A 12,867-nucleotide genomic window follows, 5' to 3' on the forward strand; every position below is an offset into this window, starting at 1 on the left:
ATACACACACGCGCAGGGAGGGTGCTAATCTGGAAAATTGCACCCGCTCCCAGTGAAATCGCGGTAAAATTTCAGCCACAACCATGTCTCACGACCGAGAGATAGGTGGTTACAGTCTGTAAAGGAATTAATACGACGATGCAGTAAAAGCCTAGTGCACCCTAAGCGCACGGAGCGACCCAAGGACTACCGCCTTCTGCATTTTTCCCGAAAGTGTTTTAGCATATTCTTGGCACGCAGGGATGCTTTTTAGGCCATTAGCGAGTGAAAGCTTGGCACCTCCAAGAGCGCCGATGACAAGGGCGATTAGTTTAACAGAATATTCCGGGTACAATCGTTGCAACTTCCTTATAAGTTCTCGAAACCTCTCTTTCCTTTCATTCTCTTTGGCTATAATGTTTTTGTCAGCTGGTGCCGAAAATGCGATAACGAACATGGTTCGCTTCTCGAAGTCAAGAAGGACCATTTCAGGCCTCGAATGAGCAACAGAAACAATTGTCGAGAATATAAAGTTCCAGTATATGCGGCACTTGCCATTCTCGACAATTGACTCGATTTCCCTAGGAGCATTTAGAGGAGCGATATTAAGGTTAATGCCGTAAGAGTTGGACAACTAGATAGTATGTGAACTAAATGCTCGGGGTGTGCATGACATGCCCTGCAGCTATCATCAGGAATGTATTGGCCCAAAATGTGGCGACAGTGTGTTAAGGTGGAAATGGCACCGTCTTGCCAGGCAAAAATGAAACCCTCCGTACCAGACGTCAATCCGGGCAATTTAAGGAAAGCAGACGTTAGCGCACGAGACATAGACTGATCCTTCCCATTTCTGTGGAAAATACCGTGAATCCTCTTATCAAGGAGCTGTTCACGAAAGTTTTTCTCTTGTGCTTTCTTAATCCGGGCTTTCAGGAGTGAGTACTGGAGATAGATAAGATTTGATGCATTTTGCTCACCCCTAATACTGAAGTTAAGTCCGAGCGTTTCAGCAGCCTCCTCCACTGCTTTCTACAGAAACGCTCCTTTGCCCACATTCAAGACTCAAGACTCAATATTCCGCGACCACCTTGACGGCGTGAGATGTACAGTCGCGGAACGAAAGACTTAAGATGCATGCTTTTGTTCATGTGCATAACCTTTCTTGTCCCAATATCAAGGGATCTGAGCTCGTTCTTCGTCCATGGAACTACTCCAAATGAATAGAGTACTACCGGGACAGCAAGCATGTTCGTTGCAGATACTTTGCTCCTCGCCGATAGTTCGGAAGACCAAATCTGCTGGAAGAGCCGTTTGTATCTGCTTCGGAGAGTATCCTTTATAGATGTCACATACTGAATGCGGCTCTGTGGCACGCCCAGGTATGTATGAGTCTTTTCAGCGCAAAGTTGTCGTATAGCGCTTCTATCAACGACCTCAGGATCTTCAGGGATGCCATTAAGTTTTTCTCGCTTTAAATAAACCTTGGCGCATTTAACTAACCCAAATTTGATTCCAATTTCCTTAGTATATCGTTGACAGTCCCTAGAGCTACATGTAGTTGCTCTTTGTTTTTAGCATAGATCTTAAGATCGTCCATGTAAAATACATGAGTGACCTTGTGTCTATGGGAGGTCCAATCGAAAGCTTTCCGATAATCAATTCAGGCCATCGATAGGTCACGCTGGTAGAATGCTGCATCTTTGCAGACACATCTATCGATGAGCAGGTTCTCCCGACATATTCCTACGCCTTTCTTTGAGCCTCTTTGTTCATACATTTCTTGCCACACAGCTTCAATAGCCCGAATAATCCTATCATTTGGATAGCTGTGAATATCATATAAAGTGTGTTCAGACAATTGATTGGCCTGTAATTCTTCGGGTTAGCTAAGTTGCCTATTTTCGGCAGGAGTATTGTGCGACCTTCCACCAACCACTCCGAAATCGGCTCTTCCGACTTTAAATATGAGGTGAAAATATGGGCCAATTGCTGATGGGTTGAAGAAAACTTCTTCCATCAGAAGGTTTTGATATAATCTGGTCCCGGTGCAGAGTAGTTCTTCATCCCTCTTAATAGTTTTTTCATCTCCTCGGTAGTGATGGGTTGGCATTCTTAATCAGGTGTTACGAGGGCATCACATAGCTCCTTGAAGCTATTTATATTTTCTGAGTCTTCGCCCAGCCTATGCTGCACTTCGTAGACTTCTCTCCAAAATACTTCGACCTCCTCTGGTTTGGGCGGGTGGTCGACAGTAACTGGAGGGTCTTAGAAGAGTCGAGATGGGTCAGAGAGAAATTTTTTGTTTTCTCTGACCCACATCTCCCTCCGCTTTAGACTTCTCTTAGCGTCAGATAGTATCCGTATTCTCTCAACAAAATGCTGCCTGATGGTTAGCAGCTTTGACTTATTAAGTGTGTGATAACGGGCCGGAGTTCGCGCGCGAACTTTCAAACCTTGGCGGTAAAATTCCTGCCAGATGTGATGTAGTCAATCACAAACTGAATGCGGGATGCGTACTGTCTTGTCCAGCTTATCTTTATGGCAACTTGTAGCATTCGTCTTTTGATCTTATGATCAACCGTTGGTTTTGTTTTACGGTTCGCATCGGCCAAAGCTCTCGCTTCATTATACACACAATAATTGATAGCTCAGAGGTCGGATTCTTCGGTAAAATGTTCACGAAGCTCGTCATCCATTTCAGCCAGATCTTTAGGCTTGAAAGAAACCTTGGCGTTGATGTTTCTGCGGGTCATAGAGCATCTCTCTTCCTCTATTGGATGCCTGCCCGCGGTTGGTCTTAGTGTCACCTCTCTTTCTCTGTTGTCGACTTGTTCTAGCTGTGGTAGAGTAGGCGTTCCGCTTACATAGCCCGTTTTTCGGAAAAGTTCAGCGTGGTTTTGCAGACGTTGCTGCGAAAAGTGCGACAGCTTCGGGTGTTTCTCGCACCACAGGGCATGCAGCCGTACCATGTAATCCTGTTCAGGGGCCACACTCGCATCGTAGCACTCTAGAAAGTCGTGATTCAGTCGCTCCGTCCACCCAAAGGTCGCGAGATCCCGCCGATCCATCGTATTGACTCCATTTTCATTAGCTCCCCCAGCTCTAGATTGGTCGGCATTGTTGGCCGACCCATTGTCGGGTGCCCTGCGCGTTCTGTTGTTTGAAACCGAACTTACTACAACTATGCTTGGTGTTGTCATTGTTGTTCCCACGAGAAGCTAGGGACAGGGGTTCGTCCATCCTTGTAGAGCCCCGTATGCAAGGATAAGTCTGCGTACTCTGAGAGGTCGCCCGGTATGCTAGAGTCACCGTTCTAGACACCTCACCCAGGTGCCATTCAGCTTTCGGCACGGTTTCTACACCACCGCTTGGGGGTTAATTGCTTCGGGACTACCCCTGGACAATTGTCCGCGACTGTCTATTTATTTTTGTAACCATATTTAGCAGAAACCCTTAATATAGGGACCCAATCTAATAATTTAAGAAATGCATGTTTGGTCAATCATATCCAACATCTTTTAAAAACCCAGTAAAGATGTCACTGCACAATTTTAAAAACGGGACTAATCTGAACATTTCTACTGGGCACATTTTAATTAGTGCCAGTAGTGCGCTGTTGCGACGAGAATAAGAATTAGGAACACTTGCTAATCCATTGTCGATCATCGAGGAATCGGCATAGAGCGTAGGCTAGGTCCTCATTAATGTATAAGCACGTGACTTCCGGTCCGTTCCTGGAGCCGGATGAAGACTGTGTCGCCTGTCGTTCTGAGTTCGATCAGTATGGACTGAGAATTTGCTCGTAAATTACGTGAAAAGATTATTTGATCATTCAAAAACTATCAAGGCGTGTGTCTAAACATTAAGAGGTTCTCGTCAGATAAAGGTATGACTATGGTTTTTCTTAAAGTGAAAAATACTTCTATTGTGCCTTCAGGGCTCTAAGATAAAGTTTGTAAAATTTCATGAACTCGCGACGGTCGTTTTAATATACAGTTAGACATAGTCGTTTGCAAAACGATGGTGAGGCGTGACAGCCCTTTCTGGTAGATTATTACCACCATTTTTGGAATTACTAATGTCGCAAAAAAAATAGGAAGCCTCTTTCGATGGAATAAAGGCGTGATCGGCTGTCTTATTACTTAGTCCTTTGATTTTTCTGAATAATAATGGATCATGTAAGGCACTAGCTTCAAATAAAATTAAAAAAAAAAAAACCAGCAAAAATGGACGCATCCTTTATTTCTCATGGCTTTTAGGTCTGACCCTTACTGTTTTCCTCTATGTGTTGAGTTAGTCGGCAAACTACGTCAACTTGGAGTATTTGACAATTGATGATAATTATATAAGATCATATTTGTTCGGTCAAAACCGAAGCATATGTATGTGCGCGCGCATTTTTTAACATTTTACTTTGTTACTTTCATTCGCATGTTATATCCTGTGAGAGTATGCAACGCGATGATTCAACTGATTGCGCCGTGCCGAACGAGTAGCTTCGTATATGATCGGTTTTTTCTGCCATCTCGAGCCGTCGCGATTTGAAGAAAAGAGAGGGAGAACGGATTCTATCATTAGCGTTGCGTCAAGTTCACACTAAGATTTTAGTATTGTACACTCAAGGGACTTTTATAGGGCTACCCTCTTGTAACTTGTTTCTACAAGTGGGGTACACGCGATCAGTTTGGATGATTTTCGGGATTGGACCTCAATATTGTTAATGTAAATTGATTTGCATTAGGAATTAAATGTATTTTACGCATGTGAGATAATTCAAATTATATTAAATTGAATTCCGGTAAATTAATTGTATACGCAATCAATACATGCAATACGTGCATGTCCAAAAAATTGTATTCCGAGGCCTCGCGAGTGACGCCATAATTTTGTTATAATACTGTAAGTTTGCCAACTAGATTAACTAATTGTAAGTGACCATAAATTGGTAAAGTGTAAGCTCACAGACGATAATGACTTATTCAGTCATCCTTGAATATATTGTTATTATTATTATTTAATTTAAATTCGATTGAATATTAAAAACTTAAGCCCCTTTGGTCGTTTGATGGTTGATTTACTGGAAAACGTCCTGGCGCCCTTCAAGCGAAATAATAAGAGTAAAAGAAAACGCTTTCAAATAGTAATGCAAATGAAAATGATAATTTGCAATTCTGTCGAAATATAAAAATTTGGAATAAAAATAGGTGATAATACATTTATGAATTCCGCTGCATACACTCACGTGGAACGTATAATATTTCATCGGCGAACAAAAAAAGAACAAAAAAAAAATCAACTAACAATGTTTTCTGAATTATATTATTTTTTATGCTTTTTTGATAAATTTATATGTTCCGCTGCACACGTTCACATGGAAGAGTAGTTATTTGAAGAAAATTATAATATGGGAGGGGGGGATTTTCAAGTATATAGTAATTCATTTTAAGTTCTGAAACATCTTTACGTTGTTTAATGTTTATTTTAAGACTTAGAACGTTTTTGATCACGAGAGGTTGGTATGTATGGCTTAGGGCTATTTTTTGGGAAACGTATTATATATTATTGGAGAGAAAAAAAAGACAAACAAAGAGCAACGAACAGTGTTTTCTGAATTGTATTATTTTTTCTGCTTTTTTAATAAATATATATGTGCCGCTGAAAACGTTCCCATGGAAGGATAGTTTTTTTGAAAAATTATAATGAGGAGAAATTTTCAAGTGTCACGTAATTAATTTGTAGTTCTAAATCATCTTTAAATTGTTCAGGGTGATTTTTTCACTGTTAAAACGTTTTTCATCAGGAGGGGCAGGCGTGTACGACTAAGAGGTAGGTTTTTGAGTACAGGTATGTTATCAGAGAGCAAAAAAGGATCCAAAAAATATCAACTAACAGTGTTTTCTAAATTGTATTGTTTTTTATGCTTTTTTCATACTTATATATGTTCCGCTGCAGACGTTCACGTGAAAGGGTAATTTTTAGGAAAATTATAATGAGGACAAATTTTCAAGTGTCGAGTTATTAATTTTGAGTTCTTAATAATCTTTATATCGTCCTTGGTGGTTTTCCCACTTTTAAAAGTTTTTGATCATGAGGGGTAGGTGTGTACGACTTATGGGTAGTTTTTCGGAAAACGTAACATATGTCATCCGAGAGCTAATTTATTGAATAATATTCTAAACAAATGTTTAACAGTACCTAAAATGCAGGTAAAAAATTAATTTGAGTTAAAATATATAATTATCAAAACAACAATTCCACATGGTCATATTTTGGTTTCTCTAGATACGAGGTGTTTTCAAAAAGTAAGGTGACTTTTCAATTTTCGCGGGCTACGTACATTCAAGTATTACATTTTTTGTTTCGTTGTGTTGGTACACTCGTCACGATCATATGTTCACAGTTTTGACTATATAGCTCGTGTTGTTTTTCTGGTAGAGGCGTTAAAGGTTAGAAGGGTTTGGTGTGCTCGCCGATTTTCTTCTTTCGAAAAAAATGGAGCAAAGAGTTTGCATTAAATTTTGTGTGCAAAATGGAATCCAGTGCTCTAAAACTCTTGAAATGTTGACAGTAGCAATACGCTGAGTCTACTCTGAGTAAGAAAAATGTGTATAAGTGGTACAAGCTGTTCCAAGAAGGCCGAGAGGATGTCGACGACGAACCTCGCCCTGGACGTCCCAGCACGTTAACAACAGACGAAAACGTTCAAGCAGTGGATGAAATGGTGTTGAAAAATCGCCGAATTACCATCAGAGAAGTTGCTCAAGATGTTGGAATATCGGTTGACTCATGCCATGCTATCTTTTCGGACGTTTTGGGCATGAGACGTGTGTCAGCGAAATTTGTTCCAAAACTGCTTAATTTTGATCAAAAGATCCATCGCATGACCACCGCTCAGGAGATGTTGAATGCAGTCAATAATAATCCTGATTTTCTCAAAAGGGTTATAACTGGGGATGAATCGTGGGTATATGGCTATGACGTCGAAAATAAAGCCAATCGTCTCATTGGAAGCATCCTGAGTCTCCAAGAACGAAAAAAGCACGTCAAGTTCGGTCAAATGTGAAGGTTTTGCTCACTGTCTTCTTTAATTACCGTAGCGGAGTGCATCAGAAATTCTTACCACAAGGTCGTACGGTCAATAAAGAGTATTACCTTCAAGTTATGCGCCGTTTGCGAGAGGCGATATGCAAAAAACGTCCGGAACTTTGCAAAAACAATTCGTAGCTTTTGCATCACGATAATGCACCTGCTCATTCATCGTTGCTTGTGAAAGATTTTCTGACCAAAAAAAAGCACCACAGTCATGCCTCAGCCTCCATATTCACCGGATTTGGCCCCCAGTGACTTTTTTCTCTTCCCAAAACTGAAGAGACCCATGAAAGGACATCGATTTTCAACGATTGAGGAGATAAAAACTGCATCGCTGAAACAACTCAAGGCTATACCACAAAATGATTATCAGAAGTGCTTCGATGATTGAAAAAATCGTTGGCACAAGTGCATTATATCTGAGGGGGATTACCTTGAAGGGGACAACATAAATATTGAGTAATAAATGAATATTTTTTGAGAAAACCATAAAGTCACCTTATTCTTTGAACACACCTCGTATATATCATCTTTATTGATTATTTTTCCAACTGCAATGATTTTCATAGACAAATACACGAAACACCCATGGGATCTCTTATTTTGCCAAACTTAGCTGATTTAGTTATGCAAGATTTGGAATCTCCTGTCATTACAAATTTAGATGTTTCCATACATACATATTTCAGATACTTCGACGCCACTTTCGTTGTCTTACTTGAAAATAAATTGCAATTATGCCATAAATCAATTTAACCTTTACCATTCTAGGCTTAAGTTTACACATGAAATTGCAACTAGTAATTCTATTCCTATTCTTAATGTTTAAATTTTAAAACATAATTCATGCATGATCATTACTGATTGGTAGCGAAATTTTTTCTAACTATAAGCACTAACTTTCCTAACCATTAAATTAAACATAAAATTTCTATAGTAAAAAATCTTGTTGACACAGATTTTAAACCATCACATAAACCCTTTCATAAATAAAACATTGAATGTTTAAAAAAATTTTTTTTTCTAAATGATGATCCAATAAAATGTATTCAAACACATGTTTGGTAAACTCTATTTGAATTGAGAGAACTTAATTAGGATTTAATAGACGTCTTTTAAAATTTATAAAAATATAATTGATACTTCTGCATTTGACTTGCACAGGATAACTCCATCAATGTGTTTGTGATACACTCTCGAATTTATTTCAAATATTTTTTGAGCCTTATTATATTGAAAAATTAACTTTTTGTTTTTCTGCAAATACATAAATAATGTATTTGTTTGTCAAATTTGTGTAGAAAAGTCATAAAATTGACCAATTTAGTATTATTTTTGATAAAATGATCATGGTCTTCTTAATTAAAAGGACTGATATTGAAAGAAAAACGATTTCTTCCGTCAAAAAATGTCCGAAATGCATTTTAGTACTAAACTTGTTTAAAAATATATCAAATTGATTAACTGATTATAACTGGTGCTTAAATTATCATAAACGTCCCATAAAAAAGAGTAGTATTAAAAAAATAATTTTCCAGTCAGAAAATGCCCTAATCACGCATTTTTTCATTAAATTTGTTTTAAAAAATCATAATAATTATCAACAATTATGAATGTTTCTGAAATTATTACGAAGGTTGCAATTAAATCAACTGCCATTAAAGAACACATTTTTCTGTCGATAAATGCCAAAATAATGCATTTTTCTTAAAATTGTTTATGGTAATAACAAGACTAATCTTAAAAGCTATTTTCTCCATTATAATATTTTTTTTATCCAAATTCCTTTCGATATAATTTAAAAAACGCAAAATTATTCAAAATTATGAAGTTAATACTTAGACTTACTACCTATATAATATAGGTATTATTTGGAGGGAAAAATTGAAGAATATTCAGATGTTCATGGAGAATTAGGATTTCGAGTTCTTGCGAACTGTCAAATGCGAACTGGACCGATACGATATATGGATTGGCGGTTTCGAGAAGCTGTCAAGTTGTCACTTACCGATTGTCTCTCCTCGCTCTATTCGGGGTGTTCGCTTTCGGCTCCTCCATGTAGAAGACCACGTCGTTCTCGTTCTCTATTCGTTGTTGGGAGCCATTCTGCCCGGTCGTTGTCCCCCCACCGGATATCGTTACCGGCGGCAGAGCTTGCTGAGATTGCTGGACGTCCATGCGGTTGCGCGACTTCCGCCTCTTCAGGACGCTCGCCTTTTTGGCCACCTGGATCATCAGAGACTGAACCCCCGGTGCCCTCCCGTTACAACACATCGAACACACAGCATGCATTATTCTACACCAAAGCTTTTTGCAGTGGACTTATTCTTATTTCCTCCCTGGTTTTTCTGTTTCGTGTTTTATGCTTTCTTCGAAATTCAGGCTAACCTCATATTTATCAAGATTCGTCAAGTACAAAAGAAGCTACTGAGTATAATTTTATGGAATAATAATGTATTTTTGACCTTTTGTGAATTGTCGGCGCAATTCTCTATCGATTTCAATGATTGCAAATTGCATTGCAATGCGCAAAAAAATATATTAAGAGCTTCCACGAGCCCCACGCAGTTTAACGCGTATTTCCTATAAGAAAGCACTTTTCTTAAAAATTGGGTATAGAACACAAATGAATAAATACTTCGGCCGCTTGTAATGAATTTTTTGCAGTTTTTTTTTTAAATAAAATTTATTTTTATACAATAAATCTTATTTTCCACACATAATTAGAGTTTCACATGCCTTTTCTTATACAATTTATTATTGTTTCTAGCAATTTTTTCTTAGAATAGAGTTTATGATGATACTTTTACAGAATAATGCTAGAAAGTTGCACATTTTTCTAAAAATGTTTACTTTCTGTCCACTTTTCAATTAGACTTAGGTAACAATTAATTTAAGTTATTATAACAAATTTCCTAAACAATTTATTATAATTTTCAATAATATTCTCTTTGAATAATGCTAGAGTGAATGCTAGAATGGTGTTTAGCAAACATAGTTGTTCAATAGGGTGGTCCAAAAATGCATGCCAGAATTTTTTGCATGCTAGAGGGCAACGACGCCCCCCCCCGTCCAATTTATTCCAAATCCGAAAAAAATTTCCTCATTTTTTATTTTTTTTATTTTAAAAGGTGCCGGTTTTGACTTGAAGTTTTCCATGTAAAATCCTTGGGAAAAATCACTTTTTTAAGTTTTGAGAATAATTTTTTAGGTTTTGAAAAAATGTGTCGAGAAATTATGGGGGCCTGTAGAGAATGATTCCATGAAGAATTTCATCTATCAGACATATGGGTTTGATACCCGTTACATACCCCTACGAGTACCTGAAAACTACCCTTAAAACAAAAAATATCAATTCTTCGTGAAATCGACATTTTGAACACTGTATTCTCGTCTTTTTCTCACTTGAAATAATTAATATTGGTCTAGTGGAATATTTATTATAATTTGTTTATTCAGGTTTAATTATTTAAAAAAATGGAATTTGTTTCAATAATTTGTTTTCCAAAAAGTCGTTTTCCCCCTAAAAATTATCACTATTAGTTTAATATTTATTAACATTGGTTTATTGATTATTTATTATTCAAAAAAATGGAATTTGTTTTAACAATTTTTTTTCAAAAATTTTTCTCCCTATAAATTATTACTGCTGGAATATTTATCAACAATGTTTGATTAATTTTATTTAAAAAAATTGTTTTTCAATAAAAATTATTGCTGAAATATTCCTGACAAATTGATTATTATTAAATTAATTATAAATCAGTAATTAATTATTACTGATGAATATTCCACTAGAACCACAGTAATAATTTTTATTTTAAAAAAATCGAAACGAAATTATGTAACTAATTTTAATAAATATTCCACTAGGCCAATGGTAATCATTTTTAGGATAAAAAATCCATTTACGAAAAAAAAATTAAACAAATTATATTTTTTTCAATAACTGAAAATTAATTAACCAACCATATTAAATATTCCACTAGGCCAATATTAATAATTTCAAGTGAAAAAATATCAGAATACAGTGCTCAAAACGTCGATTTCATGAATAATTGACATTATTTGTTTTAAGAGGAGTTTTTAGGTACTCGTAGTGGTGTGTTACGGATTTGAAACCCATATGTCTGATGCATGTAATTCTTTGTTGGATAATTCTTAACAGGCCCCATGTTTTTCCCTCACATTTTTTCAAACCCTAAAAAATTATTCCAAAAACTCAAAAAAGTGATTTTTCCCCATGCATTTTACATGGGAAACTTTGAGTCAAAACCGACACCTCTTAAAATCGAAAAAAATAAAAATAATAAATCAGGGAATTTCCTTTTTCGAAATTGGAATGAAATTATTTTAGAATAGAATAGTTATAATAGTTATAATAGAGGAGTATTACAGATAACAATCACTATATTAAGAAATTTCTTCTGGTTAATTTAATTGACGTCTCACCGACCGCAACTGACAAGTTGAAAAAAAGTTGAAGAATTCGGAAAAAACTTGACTTTCTGTTATTTTAAGACAAAATTGTTGTAAACAATATTAATTGCTAAAAAAATCTAAAAATCAGCATAAAATAGTCTTTTTATGTATAAGAAAAAGTTTGTTTTGAAAAAAATTCGCAAAAAAATAATAATTAACGCCAAAAACTAGGAAAACTCAATTTTTTTAATGTTTTATTTTTAAATTTCATTAATTTTTTTTTTTAATTGAATTAATTTGTTGTTTAGAACTAATTTGAGGTCGCTATGAATGAAAATTCGAAAAATAAAGACAGCCAATTTTCGAATAATACTGTACGCTATTTTTGCTAGTAATAATTATTATCATGTTCCATGAAGCGATCGATAGAATTGAGAAGATGAAACCATTTTTTCCGGAACATTTCTGACTAAAAGATAATTAAATCAAGTTAAGATTAAATCTGTTTCTTGTCTTTTTTCGGCTTCTACGTTACTGTAACTAATCAAAAAGTTATTCGTCACGCGAGTGATTGTATTCTAAAAAAACTGAAGATTGTATCAAGCCTTTCGTGAGTTTGAATAGCGTGATAAGGACTCGAGGTCAATTTTTTTGTTTGAAATCAAAAAGGTAGGAGTCTTCGCATCAATTTACATTTTCCTCGCCTCGCCATTGTACGAATAATAATTTTGTTCACGGAACTTCGAACTTCCGGACTGTAGTTGAGAAAGGTACTTACATATGACATTGAAATTATAAAGCGAACGTGAATTTCCATCCTCAATGGCATAGTAGTTCAAGACAAGGAACAATTTCCTCTTGGAATACTGCCATAGAAGATTTATTTGTGTTCGCGTGTGTGTGCGTGTAAATTATGAATACAAGGATTTGCACAAGATAATGTTAAAAAACGTCATTTTTTGCCATTTTTGAATATTCCGACTAGAACGTGAAAATATATGATAAAGTATAGGCAATACTTTCATCATCTCGTTAAAAACTCTGCAAGAAATACAAAACCATATTAATTTTTAACTTCAAACACTCTGTAACCTTTTCACGGTGCCTCAAAAACTACCCTATACAAGTGAAATAAGGATTTTGCGGAATATTGCACTAAAAGTTAGGATATTTAAATAGTAAAACAATCCAATGTTAAATCTCTTTTTAACGTCCAATAATCAAATTGATTAACAGAATTCCTGAAAATAAAATCAAGAATCTTACGACCAAATTTGGACAACCACCACAAATTGTTCCCATTGGAATCTGAAAAAAGGAACACCTGTTTTTTTTTCTTTCGTTTTCTTTATTGAAAAATTATATGTAATAATCACC

The 12,867-nt window shown here is 36.0% G+C and overlaps 1 protein-coding gene across 1 annotated transcript in view; it reads right to left on the minus strand.

Moving 5' to 3' along the window:
• Positions 1–12,867, minus strand: part of LOC117173443 (potassium voltage-gated channel subfamily KQT member 1-like) — a 302,430-nt gene that overhangs the window by 104,032 nt on the left and 185,531 nt on the right. The window contains exon 10 of the mRNA XM_033362018.1: positions 9,077–9,294. Coding sequence (XP_033217909.1) covers positions 9,077–9,294 — 218 coding nt within the window. The remainder of the gene's footprint in view (positions 1–9,076; positions 9,295–12,867) is intronic.

This window comes from Belonocnema kinseyi, chromosome 5 (assembly GCF_010883055.1).
Source record: "Belonocnema kinseyi isolate 2016_QV_RU_SX_M_011 chromosome 5, B_treatae_v1, whole genome shotgun sequence".
NCBI classification, from domain to species: domain Eukaryota; kingdom Metazoa; phylum Arthropoda; class Insecta; order Hymenoptera; family Cynipidae; genus Belonocnema; species Belonocnema kinseyi.